A 25,472-nucleotide genomic window follows, 5' to 3' on the forward strand; every position below is an offset into this window, starting at 1 on the left:
AAGTCGTGGAGATTGAAAAAGAGGCGAGGATTTTAGGAGAGCCGCGGTGGTTGGGTCTTCGGTGTTATCGCGGAGTAATCGGAATGCACGTCTCCAAGGATGAAACACGCCCTGTGTGAGCCGCAAAAGTACAGAACGACTGAATGTACAGAATCTTTGTCTTTGTCCGTTGCCAGTTGGAGGTGGGAACGATTGATTGTCATGTGGGGCACTAGCTTGATTGCGGGGGACTTCGGCACTAGTCTAAAACCAGCGGTACTGCCAGTGTTCTTGCCATAGACACGTTGGCTGCAACCCATATCGCTTTTCTCCATGCATCTACAAACGTCTTCTTTGGAAATAGGCAAAATGCCCCTACGCAAATACACATCAGTATTCCATGCTCTGCAAGATCTTCCTAAACCCCTTGTCTACGCCTAGCAATCGCGCATCATCTCGCAGAATATTGCGCAAGAAGCTTCTTATCCATACTAAACCTCCTAATAACGAAGCTAAAGGCCAAAGCGCTTGCCGAAACAGCCGTAAGCATAACAAAAACCGACTCAAAGCCTGTCTTGTATGACTCCAGAATCGTGCTCTTCCGCGAGGAATCCAGCATGGTACGCAAGATCAAAACATAGCTTTCAGATTCATGCGCAATGCTCGTGGGTAACCGCAGCTCTGAAAGCTTGTCAGACATGGAGTTTGAGAAGATTGTTCCTGCAAGCTCGGAGAGTGTCAGCGACTTTAATAGAAGAAACAGATGTGGGTAGAGCTTACAGCAACACCGAGGGGCATGCCTAGACTTCGGAGGAAGCCATACATGCTCGCTGTCATTGCCGCGTCTTCAGCCCTCGACATGGCTTGTGTTCCGACGTTGAGGCTTGTGAGCGCCATACCCATGCCGAGACCGAAGACAGCACGAAGCACGGAAGTGACGACTGGTGTGGGCTTCTTGTTGAATAGTAGCTGCAGAATGCATGCGAGGGTCGTAATTGTCCAGCCGCTCCATATCGCCCATCGAAAGCGACCGATGCGCGATGTCACGATGGATACAACGATAGCGCCAGGCACTGTGAATAGTACAGCGGGTAATACGTTAACGCCTGCTTGAGTAGGAGAACTTCCTCGGACACTCATATCGTGAAACGGCCAGTAATATAAGACGGTAAAGAGCTGGTGTGGTCAGTGGAACTCTGGGACATGTCTCAAGGCGCAACTTACAAGCAAGCCGTTGATCATAGCGCCGTAAAAGGCTGCGATGGCACTCCAGTTGCCGAAGATGGACATTGGTAGCAGCGTGTGTTCTTGCTTATATATCTCCCAGCGGAAGAAAACGACCAAGCCGGAGAGCCCTACAACGATCAGAGAGAGGGTCACTGCTGATCGCCACGCATACAAGACCCCGCCTGAGGAGATACCAACTAGAAAACTAGTCATACTTCCGATGAAAAGACCTGCACCAATCCAGTCCATCCGTCTAAGCTTCTGCAAGAATGTAAGCTTCTCCACCGCATCAAGGCGCACGACCAAGGCCGCGACAACGAAGCCAGCCCCACAGAATGGATAGTTGATGTGAAAGCAATACCGCCACGAAACATGATCAACCAACAAGCCCCCAACCACAGGGCCGATGATACTTCCCAAACTCCATGCGCCCAGAACCATGGCGAAGTACTTTGGACGCAACCTCAAAAGTACGATATCACAAAAAATGACCTGAGTAAGCGTTATAATCCCTCCTCCTCCAATCCCTTGGATACACCGTCCAGTGAGCAGTACGGTGAAGTCCTTTGCAGCCGAACAAATCACCGTCCCTGCGTTCAAACCTCCAGTTAGTAGACTGTCTCCTTCCAAAACGACATAATCCGCATACATACCAAAGGTGAAAAACGTCAGTCAAAGAACAAGCATCTGCTGTCTCCCAAAAAGCGCCGATAACGACGCAATAACCGGTTGAAATATCGCCGAAGTGAGCAGATACGGCGTTGCAGCCCAAAATGTATCAACAGAAGAGCCGTGCAACTCGTGTGCGATCACCTGTACATTGCATTAGCCCAACCCCCTGTTCTGGAGCGAAAAGTCAGCTTGCAACTTACAGGCAACACCGTGACTAAAATTGTTGCATCCAGCGCTATCATTAATGATATGAAACTTAATCTGAGCATAATTAACAGCTCCTTCTTCTGCGGCTTCCATTCTAGTAGGGATTCAACGTCGGGCTTTGACTCCACATTGCATTCGGTGTTGATGTCGAATTTTAGTTTCGCAGAGAGATCTGACGTTGTAGAGAAGTTTGATAGGGCGTAAGTGTGCCAGTTGGTGTCATGGATTGACGTAAGGTTGGCAGAAGGGCGGGGCATAGTGGGTGGTGTTGTAATGAGTGTGGATGGTAGACGGCAGATGATAGACGTAGTTTTAAGTAAGAGGCATTATGGGCATCACAGTACAACAGTGATCTGTCACGTATTCACAGATTTGGGAACAATGAGGCACATTCGGCTGATGGGCACTAGCTTGATAAAGAAAACAGATTGGAATTACAAATGGTCTAGCCTGATTTTACACTAATTCCTGATTGTTTAGCTACCGAATCGCTGGTATAAGCAAAAATGAAGGGGAAAGTAAAGTAGACTTGGTTGTTGCATAGTCTCGCCTACATGCCTCAAGATCCCATGAAAAAATGGACAAAGGATGAACGCCGACTTCGAGATCAACACCCGAAGCCAACAATGGATTTCCCTCTCTTCTCAAATATCCTAGAGCCATGCAACAATGATGTATCCTTTTTCAATGCTTTGTATCCGCCAGCCATGCTTGGGCCTACTCCTCGGCTTCTTCTCCAACTGACCGTCCTCTTGCCTCATATCATCATCTTCAGCCTGTTGCGAGCCCAGACTGGGATAACCATCGTAAGGCGTATGTCTCTCCAAATCACTATGCTTATGTCCAAACACCCCTGTAGCAAGTCCAGTCTAGGATATCCATCTCAAAAGTGCTACTGAACACAGACACCTCCTCACCTGTCTCGTTGACAAGCTTCATCACCATGTAAATGTAAGCCTCCATAGTCAAATGCTCAAAGTATCCCTCCAAGCGCGTGTACTCCTCCTCGGTAACCAGATGCCCTGGTGTGGCACCCTCAATGACAACAGTGAGAAGCCACTTGAAAGTCCCATTCTTGTTCACCACAAACTTGATCTCTGAGATGACTCCGCTCTTGACGTCTTCGAGCAACACATCAGGTACACTCTCTGCATACTCGAGAACTCGGAGCAGGCGGTCCATAGCGTAGGGAATGGTGGATTGGCGGAGGAGGTGGAATCGGTACTCGTGAATGTGGGCATTCGTATACCAAGCCGGTGTTGGGTTGCGGGCCATGATGAGAAAGAGATGGCGCATGTCGACAACAAGGCCCCCCAAGACATCTTGGGCAGAGACCCAGATGAGAATGGTGGGTGGAGCAGAGACTTGCATGACGGCGTTGGTGTTGGGTTCCGAGTACCATGTGGATAGGAGTGAAGATAGATCGCGGAGCTCCACGGAAATTCGAATATCCCCTACGGCCATGTACAAGGGCTGCAACTCGCGACGGACTTGGCGGCAGACTTGCAAAAGAGCAAGGGCACCACGGGGTGCTCGATGGATCCCGAAGATGTTACGTTGCCGCGCGAGCGTGACTTGAGTTGTATGATCTTTTGAGGTTGGCTCATTTCGATTCTCTAAGGCGTATTCGTAGATGCGATTCCGGACTTCAGCCGGAAGTTCCATAAACAGGAATGGCTTCTTCCGGATGTGCTTGTGTACGAACTTCTTAACATCCTTCATGGTGTTTCGAAAGGGGGCCATTGCCTTTGAGGTCTTCGTCTCTTGGTGACATGATGGCATATCTCTTGGTTGAGTTGGTAGATCTCGATGAGTTGGTTGAGTTGGTTGAGTTGAGGGAGATGGTTGCGGTTGCTCCCGTGGCACTGGTGGTGTAGTCAGTTAGGGGGGATTTTCAAATTTATGGAGGCCAGTCTTCGGTCTATCCGTATCGATCGAAGGCCGCGGCGGGGAGTTTGGCGAGTTTGGCTGCAATGCATTTACAGTGTTGACGTCAATTCACTGTTCGGTTATATTTCACTCACTGTTCGCATATAAGGAACATCAGTGAAAACTTCTGACAGGTACTCAATACTAAGCTACAGCACTCAATTTACAGACCTATACTAGACCGAAAGTCCTTGACACAGGAACAGAACACGATTGGGCAACCAGAAAACAGACTCCGACTTGTACGATGCATTTGTGCGATGTTTCCACTAGTACGTCCGGGTCCAGAGGTCTAGAACCTCTTGGGCATCGGGCTGATGGCTGCTGAATATCCTATCACCATATCAATTCAATCTTCTCTCCCTTGACCTTGCTGTTGAACCATTCGTAGATCTCAACTTGGCTCTGAACTGCCTTCGCACCATCCAATGCTTCCCTCCGCGCTACTCTCTCGGTGGCGAACTGCAACTCCATAGAAGCCAGGTTCCTGGCAATGCACGCACGGCTACCAGCGCCAAACGCAAACCAGTATTTGGACATTACTTCGGTAGTATTTAGCCATCTCTCAGGAATAAAGCTTTCGGGCTCAGGGAAGACGGTGGGATTGAAATGCAATTCATATGCGGAACAGCCGACAATAGCCCCAGCGGGGAAGTAAACATCCTTGAAGGTCCATCCTCCTGTAGGGACAACGTGAGGTAGGCGAGTGGGGTTGGCCATGCTGATACGAAGACCCTCCTTGACGACCGCATTGAGGTAGGGTAAAGCCTGCACGTCCAGTGCATCAGCTTCAAGAGTATCGTTGCCATTGACCTCCTCTTTCAGTCTCTGGTACTTCTCGGGATGTAAAGCTAGGTAGCGCATGATGGTTGCCAAATTCATACCCGTTGAGTCCGTTCCTGCAAAGATGAGATCCTTGCATTGCGCCTTGACCTCCGAGTCACTGAGTCCCGCAGCTAGAAGACGTCCCGGATACGTGGTTGACTTGGGTGTCGTGTTGGCAACCAGGTTCGCTACAAACTTATCAACCAGTGACATGCTATCGTCTGTCGCTCGATCAGATGCCCACTTTGTGGCTGCCCATTCTAGCCACACAAAAGCGGTGTTGGGTAGGTAGAAGAACCGTCCAACAGCGACGAATGCGTCCACAAATGCACTGACACTAAGCACTGGACCACGTTCACTGACTCCGTCGTAGTTTTCTCGAAACAGATGTGTAGAGACAGCATCTACGGCCAAGCTTCGCGTCAGGTTCAGTACATTCACTGGTCGTCTTGTCAAAGCTTCTTGCTGTAGGCGATCCACCATACGATCAACACAGCCCCAAATTGCAGCCTCATTCTCCCTTAGAGACTTCGTAGAGAACAGTGGTACCACAGCCTTCGCTCTTGGACTACGGTAGTCTCCATCTGTAGTCGAGAAGATGGTTTTGTGCCCGTCAATGTCGAAGTTGGCATAGCATACCGCCTTTGGGAAACCTCCTTTTGATACATAAATTGTGTGTATAGCATCAGCATCGCTTATGTCGACCTCCTGAGGTGATACCCGGACGAATGGACCATATTGCTGGTGTAGCTCGTGGATGGTACTGGCCTCATTGCCAATGTAGGCATGCCAATGCAGCCAAAGAGATGTAAGCTTTGGAAGGAAGGGACCAGGGATGTGTGAGAGCGGATGGAAGTAAACGCGGTATACCGAACGAATTAACAGAAGCAACAGAGGTGCAAGGATGAAGTTCAGGACGGGGTGAGCGGCGATGACACCAGAAACAAGGTCTTGTAACGCCATGGAGGATGTTGACTGCTACATTATGCCAGTGTCACATATTTATATGAGCTGAGATGATTGAGTCACATCAGCATTAGTGGGGTGCTAATCGAACGCGATAACGATAAGCACGTCAATGAGTGTTGTGTGAAGGAGGACCGCATGCAGACTAACCCAATCGGAGAAACGTCGGCATCCTTCCCCAAAAGTGCTCGCATTGTCGCGACTTACAGCTGCAACAGCCATCACCAAGCCAGCCGTCCACCAAACTCACCAGCTCCGTTACCTCTCACACGCGCACCACGCGCCCACACGCCGCCAAAATGGCCGCAGCAGATGTCGAAGTCGCAGACGCGCTCTACAACCTCCGTCTGAGCATCAAGGCCAGCGCATCACCCATCCTCACCACAAGCGCCGACACAGTTTCCGACCTCGCCCAAGCCACACATGTGTCATTTAACACGGATTCAGGCGACCACAGAACGTTTGCGCTTAGTACGCCCACAAGATTTGCGCCCGATGGCAAGCCGGTCGACTTGCGCAGCTGCTACTTTGCCTGGCTGAACAAAGACGCGAGTGTCACGGATTACTTTGCCGCTGTACAGACACTCAATGAGGAGCTACCGAGTGGAGCAGGCGGCAGCGTACAGAACCTCACGTTTGCGCAGAAGATTGAGCTCATTGCCTGGCTGAGTGGGGAGACGGAGAGCAGTGATAGTATCGCAGCTATAGAGGGCAGCGCACTGAGTGCAGCAGCGGGCGATGCCGCCGCCATTGCAGGCGGAAAAGGTGTCCCTGTTGATGGAGGACGGGGCATCAAGGTCGGCGCTGCAGGAAAGATGGTAGATGCGCGGTTACTGCAAATCTACGACGGAGAGAGAAAGATGGGCGACCACAACAGCGTGCTAAGAGGCACAAAGAACGTCGTACGTATCCTACGCTATACCCTAAACAACGTTGAAATCACACCACTAACAAACACCAGGACTTCTCCCCCTACCGTAAGATCGCCAGCACATTCCTCCGCACCCGCCCCGACGCCAAACTTCCCGCGCCCCAACCCGCCCTCGTCGCAAACCTTCAAAAGCGCCCGCAGAAACGGCTTCAACCCATTATCCTGCTATCCCCCTCGGCCTCCTCCCTCCTCCGTACCTCAAACGCAAAGACATTCCTTTCAGACGGCGTCTTCGTCCCCCCAAACACGACGGATTCCTCGTCAACTTCCGCCTCAGCAAACATGATACAGATCCAGCGTCTCCTCCCATCCATCTCCTCACAGCCCCTGACCTTTATTCTCGTCGACTCAACCTCGAGCTTTAAGCCGACGTATTGGTCGCGCGTGGTCGCTATCTTCACCACCGGTCAGCTCTGGCAGTTCAAGAGTTACAAGTACACGCAGCCTGCTGAGCTCTTCGCAAACTACCCTGGTATCTTCGTGGGCTGGAGCTCAGAGGAGCCACCGGAGACAGTCAAGCAATTGGGTAGGGGTGTGTTGCCCGTTGGCGTGGACAAGTGGACCGGAAGTGAAAAGGGACGATGGAGGGATCGCGAGGTTGTGGAGAGGATCTGGGGAAGGATCGAAGAGGGTATGCGCAAGGGGGGCTGGACAAGGGATGGACCGGGACTTGCTGGTCAGCAGATCAGATAGGCGAGGCGGTTCGAGCGTGTGTATTCATATTATCGGATTCTTAGGATTACATGGGTCGGCGTTGGGAGGGTATGCACAGGCGACATGCATGCTGTAAGTTAGTATACCTTGAGAAAAGCTAGCAGCATATCAGGGTTCTTATCACGTGTCCATATCTACAAGTAGAGAGACATAATATACCATTTAAAGCATTCTCAGAACATTCAAACTTTCTTTCATTATACGTGAATTTTTTGTTCCCAATCCTAATCCAAGAGTCATCCGCTCTGAAGATCTCCAAATAAATCAACAAGACAAATGGCATCTACCACTCCAACGGCTCCTTGATCTCCTCTCCCCGGTTCGTCTTGGGCACGGGCTGCGCCTGTATCTTAACCGGACCCCGTCCATGCCTCTTCAAGTAACCACTGCCATCCAGCCAAGGCCAAACCGCCGTACGCTTCTGCTCATGCTTCTCAATCTTCTCGACATTCGCCATGGTAAGACCGATATCGTCAAGTCCATTGACAAGGCAGTGTTTCCTGAACTCCTCGACGTCAAACTTGGCCAGCTCGGTGCCATCAGCGGACCGGATGATCTGGTTGGGGAGGTCGACTTCGATTTCCTTTCCAGCAAGCGCTTCGTCGGCAACGCGTTGCAGAGTAGCTGCGTCGGTGATGCGGATGGGCAACATACCGTTCTTGAATGTGTTGTTGAAGAAGATGTCGCCAAAGGAGGGGGCGATGATGCACTTGATGCCAAAGTCGAGGAGGGCCCAAGGCGCGTGTTCACGACTTGAACCGCAGCCAAAGTTTGGTCCTGTGCAGACTAGAATCTTGGAGTTGCGGTAGGGTTCCTTGTTTAGAACGAACGAGGGGTCCTCCTTGTCGGTGCCGGCTTCGTACCGCCAGGCGTGGAAAAGGGCCGAGCCGAGACCGGAGCGTTTGATGGTCTTGAGGAACTGCTTGGGAATGATGGCGTCAGTGTCGATGTTTGCAATGTCCATCGGTGCGGCGTATCCACGGAGGGTCTCAAACTTGGGCATGCCAGCAGAGGCCCCTCCTGTGCTGCTAGTGTTTGAGGCAGTGTGCTGTGGTGCGGAGCTTGGAAGGTCCATAATCTTCTCCATCTCCTCATCACTGCTAGGTGCCTCGACCTGCGCATCTACCTCGATCTTTGGGGATCCCTTGGTCTGCCCTGGAGTTTGCGGTGCGAGTTTTCGTACGTCGGCCAAGTTTCCAACGATAGCAGCAGCGGCAGCCATGGCAGGCGACATCAGATGGGTTCGGCCACCAGCACCTTGTCGACCTTCAAAGTTACGGTTTGAAGTTGACGCGCATCGCTCGCCAGGAGAAAGGATATCGGGGTTCATTCCCAGGCACATGGAGCATCCAGCTTCTCTCCATTCAAAACCGGCCTCAGTGAAGATCTTGTCAAGACCTTCAGCTTCCGCCTGCCTCTTCACAAGGCCAGATCCAGGTACAATCATGGCACGTTTGATGTTGGAGGCGACCTTCTTGCCTTCTACGATTGACGCAGCAGATCGCAGATCCTCAATACGAGCGTTCGTACACGATCCAATAAAGATCTTGTCTAATGGAATCTCCTGCATCGGTGTGCCAGCAGTCAGGCCCATGTACTTGAGTGCGCGCTCACACGCCGATTTCTTGACTTCATCTTCGAAGTCGTCAGGTCCGGGTACTACGCCGGTGATTGGGATGACATCTTGAGGTGAAGTGCCCCATGAGACTGTTGGCGCAATGTCCTTTGCGTCAATCAAGACCTCGATGTCGTACTCGGCACCCTCGTCCGATTTCAGACCCAGCCAGTAGCTGCATGCCTTCTTCCACTCCGGGCTGTCGGGCTTTGGCGCAAGCGGCTTTCCCTTGAGGTAGTCGATTGTGATTTGGTCGGGCGCGATCATACCGGCTCTTGCGCCACCCTCGATAGACATGTTGCATATCGACATGCGCGCCTCCATGCTCAAGCCGCGGATAGCCGAACCGCAGAATTCGATGACTGCACCAGTACCTCCAGCAGTGCCGATCTTGCCAATGACGTGTAGGATGATGTCCTTGCTGCCAACACCAGGTCCTAGTTCGCCATCAACCTGAACCTTCATGTTCTTACTCCGTTGAGTGATGATTGTCTGTGTGGCAAGGACGTGCTCGACCTCACTCGTTCCGATACCGAATGCGAGAGCACCAAAGGCTCCGTGTGTCGAAGTGTGACTGTCACCGCATACTACGGTCGTTCCGGGCAGCGTAAAGCCCTGTTCGGGCCCGATAATGTGCACGATACCTTGCCTCTTGTCGTCAAGACCAAAGTATGTAAGGTCAAAGGCCTTGACGTTCTCTTCGAGGGTCATGCATTGTAACCGGGAGTCGGTCTCTTCGATGAAATTCTCGGTTGTGGTGAGATTTTTCCGTGATGCGGTGGGGATGTTCTGTTGTTGTTAGGAAACTGGAATCATCCGACCAGCAGGAACATACGTGATCTACGGTGGCGAGAGTGCAGTCTGGTCTTCGTACTCTGCGGCCAGCATTGCGGAGGCCTTCAAATGCTTGCTATGATTTATTGTCAGTGTTGAAGTATGGTGGGGACTGCGAGGTTTGCCTACCGGTGATGTCACTTCATGGACAAGATGTCTGTCTGCACATATATTAACATATTGAACAAAGATCGCATATTGCAGACCATACCAATGTAGAGAAGAATAGTGCCATCTTCCTTCTCTTCGACAATATGGTCTTCGAAGACCTTGTCGTACAGGGTCTGGGGAGGTTTCACAGCAGACGGCATGATGCAAGATGTTGTTGTTGTACAAGATTCTCCACACAAAGACAGTGATATGGGAGAGAGTAGAAATACGGGCCGGTCGGAAGGAGCAGATGGCAGGTTATATGAGGTACATGTGGAATGGCTGTTCGCCTTCGAACGAGGCACAAAAAGAAAGCCGATGTTCGGAGTCAGCAGCGAGAGGGGCACAGCCGCCAATCACGGCGCGAGTGATGACCGGTTGCTTCGGCTACCACCGCTGTCGGGGCTCAGTCGTCTACAAATCCAAGCCTGGACTAACTTACAGTCGCTGATACGTAGCTCATGTTACAGCGGTATATCATGCAGGTAAGCTTGTTGCGCGTCTCGTACAGCGCCAATTGTAAGACGGCGTAGGCAGTTTCCGCTCACCGATGACGACGCGCCCGTGTTAGGGTTGCCAGGTTGCTGCTGCCCCGCATTCTGTAAGCCCCGCCCATGGCCGCCGCGGACCACCGTCTGCAGTCAGCGACTTCACCTATGCTCCGATTCGCCGTCTCTACGTGCATCGCGATAGACCAAGGCCGCCATATTGGTAGTCGGTATCATGTCGGACTATGTTGCCGCCTTACTCCGGACACCTGTTCGCCAAAGCAACAACAGTACATTGCTGTCGATCAAATCCTACTGTACTATACACTTTCTAGTCTACAGGGTAAAGCGCCGCGATATTGAGAACTGTCCACGCACTACAGATTATCTGCCGTGAAGATGAGCAACGCCATGCGATGCCGAACAAACAAACCAACAAGTCCGACCGCGAACTGGAAGGCCGATAAGCCCATAGTCAACCGATCTTCCCGCATCGGTCCAAACCAAACCAGCCACAAGTTGATTAGCGTAAAGTTGCTTGATGAGACAACTTTTCCCTTCTTGTCAGTCTCAACGTGCAGCATCCGAAGCCGGTGAAGCACCTTGAGAGTCTCCGCTATCGGTCGTCGTAGCGGTTTGGTGAATTCCACGCGCGACGGCTCTAGCAATCCTGTCCGTGCATTGAAATGCGGAAGCCGATGTCGGGGGCAGGGCACGATGTGAAAGATCTGAGGTGCCGAGTAGACAAAGTTGAACGCTTGCGGTACGAGAAGCAACATCAGCGTTTTACTGAAATGTCCAAGAATAGCGACGACTGCAAAAACCATGCCTGCAAAATAGCAATACGTGTCGCCAACAAAGACCTTTGCTGGATACCAGTTGTGCATTAGGAGCGCCGTGGAGACACCAATGAACGGTAGTAAGAAGTAAAGTGAGAACAGATGTGAGTCGGTTGCCGGGTGTGGGTAAGGCGTAAAGGGAGAGAGGTAAAGGACGTCGTTGCCAGCAATCAGAACTGCAATGACTATCGACTGAGCTACTTCAATGCCGTTGACGCCTGCCAGGATGTTGATGCCGTTGGAAGAAAATATGGACAAGAGTGCCATGTAGACGTAATAAAGCCAGCCTGAACTATTGTCAGCACGTTTTCAGATATACAGACTGTGGACAGGGCTACATACCGAGATCGAAAAGCTCTCCTAGGTAAGGCCGCAGTGGCAGTGGGACGACCATCTGAGTCACGCCAAAGTCGACAAAGTATACCGCAAGCATGGGTATCACGGCAAAGGCTGGGATGAGCACCTTGTGTCGCCATCTGATGTCGAAGATGTCATCGCCAATACCAAGTAGGACGATGGCTTGAAGAGACAGAATAGCAGACAGGTACGATGCAAGCTTATTGTGGGGAAACCTGTGCAGTAGCCGTCCAGTCTCGATCAATTGCATCTCTTTGATGGAATCCCGATTGCCTCCCCCTGAGGTTGCGATAACAATATCCTTGTAGAATGGCCATGGAATAAAGGAGACAACAACGAAGAGATAGACCATAGCGCACACAGCCCCCATGGTTTCCGGGCTGTCCTTATCAGTGTTGGCTGTAATAACCTGGGACACGTTGGCACTCACATTTCAGTCTGCTTGAGCTTGCACAGGTCCTTCCCCTTGAAACCCCTTTTCATAAACGCATCTCCAAGCCAACGTATCAGGGCATAGCAGCATGTGAATGCTAGCCCGCTGAAGGCTATCGACGCAATGAGCGGTTCACCATCACCGTGCAGCGTGTTGGCCAGCACACCAATACAGGCGAGTGAGAGCGATGAAAGTGTAAGTGACTCGCCCGAAGATAGTGCGCTCGTCATGATGATCGGTGATGTTTTCAAAGTCAAGGTGACGGCGGATCTTGGCACGTGGCTGCTCGTAGGTCGTTTGCTGTCGCGACAATATCCACAGCAACGATATCACCACAGCCGCTTGTCCTTCTCTTCTCTCTTCTTTACACGACCGAATCGACCACCTTTTCGCCTCGCTGCTTGCCGCCGAACTTGCCTTTGAATCCGAGCTGAATCTTGCGTGACGCTTCGAAAGAAGACTGAAGCTAACCGCAACAGACAGTCAAGACAGGTTATTCCGGTAACCTGGGAGCCGGGCCTTTGGGCACTCGGAAAAGAAGGACGTGCAGAACTGCCGTCGCGGTGTTGGTGAGTAGGACTTCTTGCAAGGTGTTGTTTTGGCCTGGTCCGCACGGCTTCTTCCTGCTCCTGCTAACCCGAAACGATAGAACCGCTCACGCTGGCCTGCTTCAACATGGCAAACAACTCGCAGCCCGGCCGCTCAGCGAAGCCAGACCCGTTCCTGGCAGAGCTGAATGCCGTGAACAATCACTTGGCTACGCCGGGCTTTCTCCAGCGTTTGACGCCGTCGCAATTGCCCTCTGCAGCTGTTAGCGACTCGTCGTCGCTCAGCCCCACCCGAGAGGAAGCACGGTCTCGGCGTCCTCGCCCATCGCATCTCAACCTGGCCGTCGCCTTTGAGAGTGAGAATGAGATTGAGCACGTCGACTTGATCTCGCCGCTGATTCAGGAGCCCTGTGCCGACGGTAACCCCGGCAGCGTTGAGCAGCACATTGCCGACCACCTCGAAGTAGCCTTTGTGTGCGCACACCGTGCCTACGCCACCATGGCCGCAGAGCGCAGCTTCTCGACGTTTGCGCATGGCCACCAGGACCTCGTGCTCGCCGTCGACTTCAACTACTTTGGCAACCGCATGGTCACGGCGAGTTCGGATCATCGCCTCAAGGTCTGGGACAAGAAGGACGACGCATGGACCCTAGTCGAGAGCTGGAAGGCACACGATGCCGAGATTGTGGATGTAAGTTATCTAATCATCAGCCGCAAAGCCTCCTTTCGGTTGCTGACATGGCTTTTGCCACCTTGTGTCCTGTCGCTAATCTGGTGCTAGGTCAAGTGGAACGGCCCCTTCATGGGCGAGGTTGTCGGCAGTATTGGCGAAGACGGCCGCTGCAAGCTCTGGCAAGAGGACGTGACCGAAGTCGCCATGTCTGGTAACCGCTTCAAGTTGCTTTACAATCTTGCATCACTTACCAATGCCCCCTTTATGTCTCTGGACTTCAAGAATATCATGCAGGAGACCTGGCTTGCACTCATCACCCGTGACGGCTACCTGACTGTCTATGAGCCTCAAGATCAGACCAACCTTCATGAGTGGACCATCCTGGCTGAGCGTTGGGTGTCTGAGAACAACCCTCCCGAGCGTCAAGAAGAGGTAGGCTTCAAGGTCGTCTTCCACAAGGAGAAGCTGCCATGCTGGACCGCCATCACGGCTGGCTTGGACCGCAAGTCACTTTCGCTCGCTGTTGCTGCCATGAAGGACGTCCTAGTCTTCCGCACCGACAAGGCTAAGCGCTTCTTCCAAGTTGCGAAGCTCGAGGGTGCGCGCGGTATCATTCGGGACTTGGCTTGGGCAAACGGCTCCATGCGCGGCTATGATATCCTGGCCACAGCTAGCAAAGATGGAGCTATTCGCATCTACGAACTTCACACCAAGAACGACGAGAAGACCCAAGCATCTGGAGCAGCCTCATCTTCTGTTATCCAGGCCGTTCCTCCGCGCCAAGTTCCCCGACAGAACGCGCCATCTGGCATAGGAGCTGGTCTGGCTGGTGTTTCCAAGGCACCCGACGCGCCCCTTGAGTACGGCCAACACCCCGGTCGTATCGAGCAGGTGCCTACATTGACAGATGAACTTACCAACCACCATGGAGCGGTTTGGCGGGTCACATTCTCACAGATGGGTATGTCATTACACAATACATGATGAGTGAAAACAGCTAACACCGCCATAGGAGATCTTCTTGTATCAACCGGAGACGATGCTAGCATTCGTACCTGGAAGAAGGCTGCTGACGGTCACTGGTTGGAGTACGCCCAGATTGAGACCGCTCAGGAGGACTAACGAGCCACACTGCTACTGCTAACGCAGCCATATTCGGGCTTCGGTGACGTTTGATGGCTACGGGGACTTGATATTTATGGCGTTTATGGACAGATGAGCTAGCGAAGGCCTTCCGGGTTGACTATGAACACCCTGCCATCGCTGGCACCCATCGGATATGGCTTCTGTCACGGGTATAGATCTTTTTTCTGGGTTCATTGGCGTTCAAGCATACGGGACGACGACATACGATATACGACATACGACGCACAGCTTCGGCTTTTTCACGCCGCATCCAAGTCTTCTCCTTTTTTTTTTAGATACCCACGGCTTTCCACTGCGGATTCATCAGCCACATCATGGTGGGAATCCAGATACTTCTGCATTCTGCATATCACAGATATCCAAATAAAATCAGTATAGAAACCTTGGTGTTGCGCACTCGCGTGTCGCGTCATGCCACATTCCTCAACTTCAGCCTCTGCTAATCCAGCCACAGCGCATTCCGACCTACCTCCGACGTCTGCTTCTTTGATTAACTTGCTGAGCACTCGCTACAGTCGTCTTATCGTTTTTCAATTTTTTTTTGGTATTTGCAATGCTTTTCCGTCGAAATAAGCCATTACAGGTCGCTCTAGTGCCTCCACCTACCAATAGTCCTGCACACCCGCTTCCGTGTATACCAGATACGCACAGTCAGCCAGCAAGGATACTTGAGGAAATCTTGGGGCTAGCACCTATTGCTCCTAAACCTCCCACTCATAGGTCTATCGGTCTGACATCGAGCCATCCTTCCTCCAGCCCAACTCGAGCTGGGCATACGCCGGGAAAGACTGTTAAAAGGGAAGCAAGCAGCAAGAAGACAGGCCGTGCCACTATTCGTACAGATGCGACAGAAACACACGCAGAATTCGAAAGTGATGCCTTTGCTGTGCATATGCCGACTACCCGTCTACTGGTCATCGATCAGCCCACATCACCAGCCAAGCGATCATACACTGCACAAATCGAAGCTTACCGCACGTATAAGGAGAAGGCGAGACAGATCCGAGAGCGTAACAATATCCAAGGCGTAGTACTACCCCACAAGATCGCGTCTTACGACTACAGTGGCAAGGAGAGAATAGGAAAGGTTACAACATCCATGGAAGCGAACGAACCACTTGCTAGCTCTCCCAGGCCTGCAGGTTCGTTTCCTATAAGCCCGTCACTACCGCAGAATAGCTGGGACTGGCCCTCCAAAAGGCATGGAATCTATGTCGAAATTGCTCGCATGGCAGATGGGTCCAATATGCCACAAATACCGCGCAAGCCTATCGTTGCTCATAGCAACATCTCACCTAACACAACGCGCTACCGAAGCCGCGCAGACTCGGAAGCAGGAGCGAGTAGCTCCACGGCATCACCAACACGGCGACCGATTCCTGTGAAAGTGCGCGTTATGCCCAAACTAGCCGTGCCGCAAGAGGAGCGCATACAGACAGAGAGTGTACCAAGCTTGTACAATCGGCCATCCGCTACCATACCTTCACGCCAAACATCGCGATTCTCAAGCCCAGTGAAATCAATGCCGAACTTTACACGCCGAAACTCCGTGGACGGCGACTCCATCTTTGGGTACACGCGTAAAAAGGATCTCACCAGCACAATCGGCGGCCCTCGTGCTCCAACTATAGCACAACTGGAAATCAAAGAGAAATCAGTGAAGCATATCACAAAGCCAACTCTCACATCTCGCTTTCCATGGCTCCGCACTACAGGACCACGCATTGCCAAACCGAGCACATCACTCGTGGTCTTTCACTCGGCGACAGTCCCGAAACCAGCGAGGACGGAATCAACATACATCGACCCTTTTGTAAAACTGGACGTTGTAACACCACCGGCACACACCACGTCGCTATTGAAATCACCAGCAGAGCCTGCTCGCCTCATCTCAACGCCCCGGAAACTCCGGGTACAACCTACAAAAGCTCAGGATACACATCTATCAACGGGTTTTATGCAGCTCAGACAGTTCGGTATAATAGTACTGAGAATCGCGCTCTATCTTTATGCTGTCATAGCCGCGTGGTTTATCCTTGATGCCGTGAGAGAGGCTGTTCTTACTGTTGGTGTGCCGTCTCGAGTTTTGCTCTGCGTTGGCGGTTGGATTTGCACTGTGATGGCTTGTATAGATAATACTGTGGTGAATTTATGGGAGAGATGGGGGTTCAAGGTTGCGTAGGTGATGGCGTGGTGGTAGCGTTGGGAGGTGTCGACAGGGGTGGATTCGTGTAGGGATGGTTCGGGGATGGTTCGGGTGTGTGAGATTTAATGTAAGACGATTAGCAGGCCTTCGGCGATTATTACTATGAGATATACGCGGAAATATGTAGTATTAATCAAAATTTATGTCGGCAATTGCGTCGTGAGTCTGGCTGGGTACCGTTCCCCCAAAATCATCCGCGAACCGAGAATTTCACCGCAGACCCCTCCCACATCAAAATCGCTACCCCACTCCCATCCTCAACGCTCCTACCCCTCTGCCCACAAAGCCCTCGCCCCCCACTGTGTTTTACTCTCCGATATATTTCTATTAACCCTAAATTTCTCCATCAAATTACAAGCCCAGGTTTCCTGGACCACTCCGCTTGGTGTAGTTGGTGTACGTTCTATTCCCTCTACCACACTCACAACAACATCAGTCTAACATTCATCTAGTTATCACGTTCGACTGTAATAGCAATTGTTATCGAAAGGTCCCTAGTTCGATTCTGGGAGCGGAGAACAGCTACAATCTTTTTTTGTTTTCTCGCTCGCTGTGCATGAGGCATAATGGGGGGAATATATTTTTTTTGCGAATGGGGGAAGTATGTGGGCACGGCACTGAATTAGTCTAGGCTTTCACGGTAAGAGTAAGAGGAGTGGCATTTTTTGCTAAAGCTTTCGCTGTAAATAAATAATTTAGTGGGGTCGATAGTGGGGTCGAGAAGGGACATGCAGATTGGTATGCTGCTAGGGACTTTGTTGGTCTAGCGTGTGCACATTGATATGTAGACGTGGCCTTTTGACATACAGATCCGACTTGAGTTTTTTAACCAGGAGCATTACATGTTCATGGCATGATTCTGTTACTGTTGAGTGTGCCAGCTGAGTATATATAATGCATAGCTGGTAAAATATTTCATCCAATCAGGCTTCGTGGCGCAATGGTAGCGCGTCAGATTCCAGTACCCACCACTGGAGCTTCCTGAAGGTTAGGCGTTCAAATCGCCTCGAGGTCATCTTTCAGATATTTCTTTTTGTTTCATCAGCAGAATAAGACATATTTTTGCCATTGTGGGTGGGCTGTGCTCGTTGGATCCCAGTTTTTGGAGAGAAGAGGGGTTAGTTACTCCACCCAGCGGACCGTAGAATCTAGACCATAATTTTTATGGAGTCAAATTCATTGTTCGGAATACTGTGTATTTACTGGCACTGGCACTATCCAAAAGATCCGAAAACTACTGCCTTTCCAGATGAATTGTCCTCCTGCAACATGGACTGCTCAAGCATTAGTAGGAGATGTGACGTTCGAATGAGAACCTCTACATCCTGGTTAGCGGCAATGATTTAACATGGAAAGTAGTTAGCTTACCATCATATTCAATCTCATAGGTAACGGGCATGTCCTCGTCTGTGCTGATGAGGATTGGCGCGTCCCTACGAAGTTTCCTCTCCCTGACATTGAAACGTATACCGCTATTCTTCCTCGGACTGACCCACAGAATACGTGAATCCTCCAGGTCCGCCTTCTCTTCTGCTACTTCTCTAACAACTTCCTTGCCCTTGCCTACCTCTTCAACAACTTCATTAGGAACATCTGTGTTGACCGTAGCACCTCTCGCTGCTGTTTCCCTCAACCAATCTCTCCACACCCTCAGCACGCTCTCCTCAATATTCACAAAGTTTGTAAAAAAGTTGTGAACACCAATCTTGACGAGATTCGTCTGCGCAACCAACTGCGTAAACAACTCATGTGCCTCTAGACCTAGGGTCTGCTTGACTGATTCGCCTTCATACCGTTCCTGTACTGCTCCTGGAAAGGTGCGACTGCCAGGTACATCTCCCGGACGAGGCTTTACTCTCTTCTTGCCTGGTTCTAGTTCTCGTCTGTGTGGGCGGAACCGCGAGTACATGTTGTACATTTCGCCTAGTCTTCCAACATCCGTCTTGTTGGGGTCGTATTCATCGTATCGTACCAAGCCATCGGTTCCCCGGTAGGTGCAGAAGTAGGGCGGCTCAGTGAGCTTCGCCGAGGGGTGGAAGCATTCGAGAAGCACAGAGTGGTCGTGCAGTTCTGCAGCTGCAACGAGGCGGTTGTGTAGAATGCGTAGGATAAGCGTGTATATGCGATGCGATATTGTGGTCAAGGGCAGTAGTTCGGGTGTTGGTATAGGCGTGAAGAGGTGCAAGAGCAACTGTTGCAGTTAGTGAGATTCATTGAAGATGATAGTGTAGAGTCCCATACCTCGTTCGGGAGCCTGTAGAGATAGCATTCACTCATTGCGATTGATGTGATTGTACTAGGATAACAACTGTTCTTTTGCAGTATGACAGGCGTCAAGAACGGGACAATGGATCCGTCTCATACGGTGAACCGGAGATAAGATACCGTCATCGCGATGCTAGGCTAGCTTTGGTGGGCCGAGGCGCGTCTCGATTCGGTTAGAGCATCAACACGACGCGCTTTCCCTTTCGAGCCCAAAGTCTCACCTTCCATCTCTCACTCCATAGGGCCGCATCTCCACACCCAACATCGACGGACCAAAAGGGCGTTGATCGCCCGCCGTCATCATGTCGAATTTGTCAAAATTCGTGATCGATCGCAACCAAACAGCCAGTCCACACAATGGCCAATCCAAAGTCAAGGTTGACCGGCGTGCCGCTGCTGCAAACGCGAAGATTCCGATGAAAAATGGGCTTCCATTGATTCAGCCGAAAGCCAGTTCTAACTTATCAGCCCGTGGCTATGGAAATGCTCAGAATAGCTCGGCAACGTTGCAACAACCCCAGCGTTGGCAAGCCGATCAAAAGCATGCTCAGCATCGTGATGCATACGACACTGATGCAGCGAGCATTGATACCACGATCGATACCTCTGCCGTCAAGATAGAAGAAGTTCAGAATGTGGAGCAAGAAGATCAGCCACATGGCCAGGTTAATGACTATGCTGAGGATGAAGAAGAGGAGGGTGAGGAAACAGGAGACGATGAGCAGGGGACTGACGAGCAAGGAGATGAATACTCTGAAGATTACCATGATTTTTCGCGAGAAGAAGAAGAATTCATAGCCCGAAACCGACTTGAGGGTATTCCTCGTGAGGAGCAAGTTCACTTCTTGCAACAGGCACATAATGGGGGTTACTTGCTGACAGTCAAGGGTGATTCATACCCCCCAACATCAGATGGTGCAACTTCAGAATGGGAAGGCGGACAAGGCGCGCCTGTCGACTTTCACAATGACGTTCTACGCTCTTCTCCGCCCCGACGCCCCAATATCAACAATCAATCCACACGTATGATTACGCCGCAGCAACAGCAAGAGTCAAATATGGCAGCCCCCTCTCATGCTTTGATTACGCCACAACCTATATTTAAGGCGGGAGCACATCTACGCGAGCAGTCGCGCTCTACTCCACCAGTTGTGCAATACGGAGGACCTGGCTACCAACATCATACCGCTGTCCCACCAACTAGCCAATTGCCTACTTATAGTCAGGCCAATGTCAACGTTCCTTCTGAGCCACCGCTACACTCGAACCCTCGCTCAAACACTCATGCACAGGCCAGCAGATCTCAGCAAAGTGCCTTGCGACAGTCCTCCGGCCCTTCTCGGGCCCAGGTCCAGGTCCAGTTTTCCAACATCCCGGTTGCACAGCTTCCACCCCTCGGGTACCAACCTTTTGCGCCCGTCAAGCTGGAGCCAGTGATCCAGCAGCCACGTCTTGATGAAGTGCCAGTTGAGGATGTTCAGACTCCAGATTGCGACTACGACTTTGAGGTTCTTACTAAAATGAAGTATGACGATCTGAAAAATGAGAACTTCGACACTGATCCACGTGCGCGGCCCCGTGTGCTTGCTGAGGAGGAAAACCAAAAGGATCTTTCTGCTCGCTTGAAATTTGTACAGAGGACTCTAGATGTCGGTCAACAAGCTGAATTCTTCAACTCGTTGCCTTCTAGAGAATGGGAGGAGGCTGGTGATTGGTTTCTTGACCAGTTCCAGAGCATCATCCAACGCACAAGGCAGGCAAGGCAGAAGAAGCGCAAGCTTGCACAAGAGTTCGAAACGGAAGTGGAAAAGCGGCACGAGCATGTGTCGAAGAAGCAGCACCAAGTGCAGCAAGCGATGGACAGGATGAAAGCGCAAGGTGAGGGCCTCGTGCCTAGGAGTCCGAGACCTTCCAAGAGTCCGAGAGCCAAGAGAAGCTAAGAGACGGGATGGACGAGCTCGTGAAGCGTACCTGTTGCTGATGTGAGATTTCGGTACCCATGCAACTTTACGCGATTATCAGGTCACATTTCCGTACCTGCCGTCCCGAGTGGGCGACGTAGAGATGTTTTAAAAGTTCTTTCCGTATGCAGTATACCCTATTTGCGAACACATGTACTTTTGTAGCTTTCAATTTCCAAGTCTCTTTTCTGCAGACATAACACCGCTTTCTTCTCATCCTTATCAGCACCAGCACCAGCATCAAAAGCTGTCTTTCTCCACATCCCGTTATAACCGTCTCGTATTACATTGTCGATCTTCCCCGGGATGATATCACTGAGTCATGTAGGTTCCGGCGCATTCCCGATACAACATACGATCTAGATTGACATGGGTGTAGATCAGACACTGACTTCGCTTCGAAATAAGTCGGGGGACATGACCGATGTCACATCGCCAAACATGCGATGGCGGACAAAGTCTATCTAATAACACCTGATACGGAAAGAGTACGTACCTTATCCGCAGGGATTACGCACGTGGAATACGAATAAAATCGTATTGCGCACACGGTGTTTGTCCTCGTATGCGAGATGGCCATCTTCAAATATTACGAACACCAAACCCTGTTTTCATGCATCGCGATACATACATGTCACCCTCAACGCGCACCATGATGTATTCCAAGAAAGCCTATGGCTAGAGCTGCAAACGCAATATCTCTATCTTAACAGAGCTATGCGACGTCGAATCTCACTCCGCCGTTATGCAGTGACAGTCGCGGAGTCATCTCCGGCCCGGTCCTAAAGAAGCAATGTACTGGGATGAGGACCCACATGCATGGGGAAAGAAGGGATGGATCTATGGTGGGAAATTCCCAACCAACATAGGCGGGATGGATCTACCATTGAGTAGGCCAATCGCTCTACAGACCAACAAATGTGTGGTCCTTTTGGTGAAGTCTAAGCTGAGTCAGCCGAGAAAGGTAACCATGAACGGCTGTATATAGTTTCGCGGAATACTGAAACCTGGGGCGGACTCCAGGGTTCTACGTCTGATGTTGTAGATGAAGTTAGATTGTCAGCACTGGGCGAGACATCTAGAGCGGGTGGGCCAGTATCCTCGTCACAACCTCATGAGACACTGTTGGTCAATAAGATCTCGCAGAGCTTTCCCCAAGGGGATTTATCTGAACTAGTGAGGACGGCAGTTGATGCACTGCCATGCTGTAGACCGTCTTTTTTGTGTATATAAACGTAGTCAAGCCCACACCACCTGACCATCATCACACCACATCAAACACTCTTCCACAAAACACATCTACTTTTCATCACCATGCAGTTTCCCAGCTTCGCCCTCGCTATCCTGACCCTCGCTGCCTCAGCAGTCGCTCACCCACAAGCGGTAGCGCAACCCGAAGCCGCTGAACTCGAGCAGCGACAAGCAAGCTGTGCCCCGCAAGGTTCCAAGGGCTATTGCATTGCCCACATGTAAGAATCCCCCGCCCTCCATCTAAAAACAAGTAAAAGACGTCACTTACTCACATATTACCTACAGCCGGTATGTGGACAACAGGGGCAGCACCGTTGCGAATGCGGACCAAAACATCAACTTCGATAAAGGCGGTCCGATTACACTTTATGGTCCACAAGCACCGAACAAAGCCTGCCAGATCACGTTTCTGCGCAACTGCTCTGGTTGCACCGCTTGGGCTGTTCAGACGAGAACTGCGGAGTGCGGTGTTTTGAGCATTTCCTTCTCAACTCCTCAGTAAATGAGTCAGTGGGATTTCGGGGCCAACTTGGGTCGCTTGAAAACGAGATAGCTCTAGTTAATGGGAAAAATTCAAGGTTTCGTAGCGCTATAATGTCTTTCAACAAGGCATAATTCTACCTATCTCTCCAAGGCGTTATCGTCTCTTGTGATGCTTTTGTGAGTGAAGTCTATGAGCAGAGGGTTTTGTTCAGCCAATCTAGGAATCTGAATACCCATATGACTGAAGTCCTATTGAATCTCAGTCGACAAAAACTAGATCAAGTGCTTTTTCAGATGACAGAGACGTCGAAGCCTCGCCAAGATTTGCATTCGCCAACTCTAGACGGGTCGAGGAGAGGAATGGATAGCATCGTGAGTCATACGATACCCGGAATGGAATTTTCCTGGCGAGTATGTCCAGTGCACCCGGGTGTCATAAAATACTTGACATACTAGTTTATAAGGGCCACTGTAGTCGCCAGACACGCCTATTAGATGCGTACCCACTGTTAAGTATTTTATGACACCAAGGTGAGTGTACTCTCCTCCCTACTACCGGTACTGCCGATCCGTGGCCCTCCAGGGCTGCATGTGCAGGAATCAGTGTCCTGTCTTTCCACTTAGGTCCTCCAGTTGGAATACGCTATGTCTAATGTAGCTTAGCGCCGTCGCGCACATTTATAGAACTCGGAATCAGGCCTTCCACGATTCCGAGGCTCTCTCTTGCGCATACGTCGCCATCTGAAAACCTCATAACAGCGCTCAACCATGCTCCATATACATACACATGCGAAGGGGTGCAAAATTCCACAAAATCAAGCACAGCTTGGAAACTGACATCACCAAGCGCGACTGGCTGCCTGCAGGGCAGATTGGTTGATCCGACAAATAGAGAAGCTTACAGCGAGTGGTGTATTGGTAAGCTGTAGGGATGAGGAAGACGGAGCATTCGGAAAAGGCTGTTCAGGCATCCAAAATCGGATACTTCAGCTGCCCACTTCCAGCTTCGCCCATCTCGGATCCCGACGGATGATTGATTGAATTGTCAGCGTGACTTCATGGCATTCATAAACCCACGTTTGCAGTTTCTGCATTCCAAGGCCACAGAACCCCACATATTCGCATCGTGATTACTCTTCCTGACGGCTTAATTCTTTCTTCAAACCAAACGTCCTTGGCCTTTCCAATACCACATCTCGCGCTCCAGCACCAACTACCACATCACCACCCAATATGCCTTTTGAAACAGCACGGAACTGGTCATCTTACCACGTAATACCGCAATCCGCCGACGTCGCCTTGAATCCGCTAGAATCCTACTTTTTCGTCACGGATTTCCTAATCATCGGATGCAGTATCCTCTACACACTCTGCTATATGTTCTACACCATTCGAACCTACTCAGACCGGTACATAGCCAGGACCGTGCAATTTCTCAGTGCAACCATGGCATACGAGATATAATATGCATACATCTGCACCAGTACCACATTCCAACGTATCTGCTTCTTTGTCTGGTTTCTCTTCGATATCACGTTCGTTACGGTGGCGCTCAAGTCTGCGTATGCGCCGAGAGAGAGGGGGAGGACGGTGGTCAAGTTGCTGTGGCAGGTACCGGCTTGGATGCTGTTCCTCTGTTATGTCGGGATGAATTGGCCAGATGAGAGAGAGCAAAGACGGCATTCTTCACAGGGCTATGTCTTGAGTTGCCGATTGGATGGGGGCAGGTTTGGTATCTGCTTCAGCGACAAGATACGAAAGGGCAGTCGCTTGAGATTTGGTAAGCAATATATGAAGTGATGCTGCTTTCGCACCAGAGAACTGTCAGGGCTGACAAAAGATAGGATCACGAGATACCTTGGCTGTATCACGGCATTCTTGGTGTTCATCTGGCGGTACTACAATGTGCCAGAGAACTGGTCCTATGTGGGGAACTGTTGGAGCGTTGGTGGTATGATAGTCACACTGTTACCGGAGACTGTGTATCCTTTTGTGTATGTTTGGGCGCATCGGAAGGAGAGGGAGAAGCAAAAGACTGCCTGAAGGCCAAGATGAGCCTGTGGAAGGATACTGCTTGATGACCAGTTAAGAGCTGCAGCCCCCTATTCGTTGTACGTATACTCAATCCTACTAATTGACGGTGGGAGGTCTGCGAACTCGCTGCCAAGCAGACAGTCTCACGATGTCGGAAAGCCGGCTCTGTCTGTCATGGCGTGACTTGTACCATGACACCACGCGAAACCCAAGACGGACGATCGGCTCACAAGAAACTCAGCCAAGTAGGTAGGTGTTGCGAAACGCGTGTGGCGTCAACAGAGAAACAAGGTGAGTGCAGAAGGTTGTCTGACCCCTTTCAGGACCTCACAGCGAGATTTCATTTCGAAGCCGAGTAGAATGCGTCGTTGTGGGCTGGAGAAGATGAAGCACACAAAACAAACAATGCTGAGTGCGACGCACACGTATTTGAGTTTTAATCCTCAGCAGGGCATCCTTGCATGACTTTGCACAAGCATTCCTGCCGCCCATCTAGGCCGTTCATGGCGTCTTTCACAAGATTGCAGCCACGACACAGAGCGGCCAGAGGTCTGTGCACAGCAAATCTGACGCCTACTGACGCATTGCCGATCTTCAGCCACACCAATGGTTCCATCGCATCTCCAAGGAGCAGCAACTAGTGACGCGATACATCATCTGCTAGCCTGCCCAAAGTTTGTATCGTCTTCACCTACCTCTCTCCTTACCGTCGCATCCATCGTCTATCGGCAGAATCTAC

The 25,472-nt window shown here is 51.0% G+C and overlaps 11 protein-coding genes across 11 annotated transcripts; 5 read left to right on the forward strand and 6 right to left on the reverse strand.

Moving 5' to 3' along the window:
* Positions 1 to 430: 430 nt before the first annotated feature.
* On the reverse strand, positions 431 to 2,342 carry PtrM4_072410 (MFS-1 multi-domain protein; the record flags this gene model as incomplete). The annotated part of the gene is made up of 5 exons (XM_066105987.1): positions 431 to 706; positions 760 to 1,155; positions 1,204 to 1,334; positions 1,422 to 1,467; positions 2,079 to 2,342. The coding sequence occupies 5 exons, from the start codon at positions 2,340 to 2,342 to the stop codon at positions 431 to 433; spliced, it is 1,113 nt and encodes a 370-aa protein (XP_065964614.1).
* A 580-nt stretch (positions 2,343 to 2,922) lies between these two features.
* Positions 2,923 to 3,807, reverse strand: PtrM4_072420 (uncharacterized protein; the record flags this gene model as incomplete). The annotated part of the gene is made up of 1 exon (XM_066105988.1): positions 2,923 to 3,807. The coding sequence occupies one exon, from the start codon at positions 3,805 to 3,807 to the stop codon at positions 2,923 to 2,925; it is 885 nt and encodes a 294-aa protein (XP_065964615.1).
* Positions 3,808 to 4,350: 543 nt separating this feature from the next.
* On the reverse strand, positions 4,351 to 5,802 carry PtrM4_072430 (CypX, Cytochrome P450; the record flags this gene model as incomplete). The annotated part of the gene is made up of 1 exon (XM_001941461.2): positions 4,351 to 5,802. The coding sequence occupies one exon, from the start codon at positions 5,800 to 5,802 to the stop codon at positions 4,351 to 4,353; it is 1,452 nt and encodes a 483-aa protein (XP_001941496.1).
* A 302-nt stretch (positions 5,803 to 6,104) lies between these two features.
* PtrM4_072440 (CDC73, RNA polymerase II accessory factor) lies at positions 6,105 to 7,429 on the forward strand (the record flags this gene model as incomplete). Its single annotated transcript, XM_001941460.1, has 2 exons — positions 6,105 to 6,707; positions 6,767 to 7,429. 2 exons carry the CDS (start codon positions 6,105 to 6,107, stop codon positions 7,427 to 7,429), a joined length of 1,266 nt encoding a protein of 421 aa, XP_001941495.1.
* Positions 7,430 to 7,733: 304 nt separating this feature from the next.
* Positions 7,734 to 10,210, reverse strand: PtrM4_072450 (LeuC, 3-isopropylmalate dehydratase large subunit; the record flags this gene model as incomplete). Its single annotated transcript, XM_001941459.1, has 4 exons — positions 7,734 to 9,854; positions 9,901 to 9,975; positions 10,029 to 10,060; positions 10,111 to 10,210. 4 exons carry the CDS (start codon positions 10,208 to 10,210, stop codon positions 7,734 to 7,736), a joined length of 2,328 nt encoding a protein of 775 aa, XP_001941494.1.
* Positions 10,211 to 10,921: 711 nt separating this feature from the next.
* On the reverse strand, positions 10,922 to 12,396 carry PtrM4_072460 (Rfe, UDP-N-acetylmuramyl pentapeptide phosphotransferase-UDP-N- acetylglucosamine-1-phosphate transferase; the record flags this gene model as incomplete). The annotated part of the gene is made up of 4 exons (XM_066105989.1): positions 10,922 to 10,925; positions 10,991 to 11,663; positions 11,719 to 12,113; positions 12,164 to 12,396. 4 exons carry the CDS (start codon positions 12,394 to 12,396, stop codon positions 10,922 to 10,924), a joined length of 1,305 nt encoding a protein of 434 aa, XP_065964616.1.
* A 445-nt stretch (positions 12,397 to 12,841) lies between these two features.
* PtrM4_072470 (WD40 repeat protein) lies at positions 12,842 to 14,509 on the forward strand (the record flags this gene model as incomplete). Its single annotated transcript, XM_001941457.1, has 3 exons — positions 12,842 to 13,405; positions 13,496 to 14,348; positions 14,400 to 14,509. The coding sequence occupies 3 exons, from the start codon at positions 12,842 to 12,844 to the stop codon at positions 14,507 to 14,509; spliced, it is 1,527 nt and encodes a 508-aa protein (XP_001941492.1).
* Positions 14,510 to 15,086: 577 nt separating this feature from the next.
* PtrM4_072480 (uncharacterized protein) lies at positions 15,087 to 16,715 on the forward strand (the record flags this gene model as incomplete). Its single annotated transcript, XM_001941456.2, has 1 exon — positions 15,087 to 16,715. The coding sequence occupies one exon, from the start codon at positions 15,087 to 15,089 to the stop codon at positions 16,713 to 16,715; it is 1,629 nt and encodes a 542-aa protein (XP_001941491.1).
* A 1,238-nt stretch (positions 16,716 to 17,953) lies between these two features.
* Positions 17,954 to 19,016, reverse strand: PtrM4_072490 (uncharacterized protein; the record flags this gene model as incomplete). The annotated part of the gene is made up of 3 exons (XM_001941455.2): positions 17,954 to 18,057; positions 18,108 to 18,930; positions 18,981 to 19,016. 3 exons carry the CDS (start codon positions 19,014 to 19,016, stop codon positions 17,954 to 17,956), a joined length of 963 nt encoding a protein of 320 aa, XP_001941490.1.
* Positions 19,017 to 19,306: 290 nt separating this feature from the next.
* Positions 19,307 to 20,944, forward strand: PtrM4_072500 (uncharacterized protein; the record flags this gene model as incomplete). The annotated part of the gene is made up of 1 exon (XM_001941454.1): positions 19,307 to 20,944. The coding sequence occupies one exon, from the start codon at positions 19,307 to 19,309 to the stop codon at positions 20,942 to 20,944; it is 1,638 nt and encodes a 545-aa protein (XP_001941489.1).
* A 1,335-nt stretch (positions 20,945 to 22,279) lies between these two features.
* On the forward strand, positions 22,280 to 22,718 carry PtrM4_072510 (uncharacterized protein; the record flags this gene model as incomplete). The annotated part of the gene is made up of 2 exons (XM_001941453.1): positions 22,280 to 22,434; positions 22,502 to 22,718. The coding sequence occupies 2 exons, from the start codon at positions 22,280 to 22,282 to the stop codon at positions 22,716 to 22,718; spliced, it is 372 nt and encodes a 123-aa protein (XP_001941488.1).
* Between the last annotated feature and the right edge of the window lie 2,754 nt (positions 22,719 to 25,472).

Source organism: Pyrenophora tritici-repentis, chromosome 2, assembly GCF_003171515.1.
Source record: "Pyrenophora tritici-repentis strain M4 chromosome 2, whole genome shotgun sequence".
Taxonomy (NCBI): Eukaryota; Fungi; Ascomycota; class Dothideomycetes; order Pleosporales; family Pleosporaceae; genus Pyrenophora; species Pyrenophora tritici-repentis.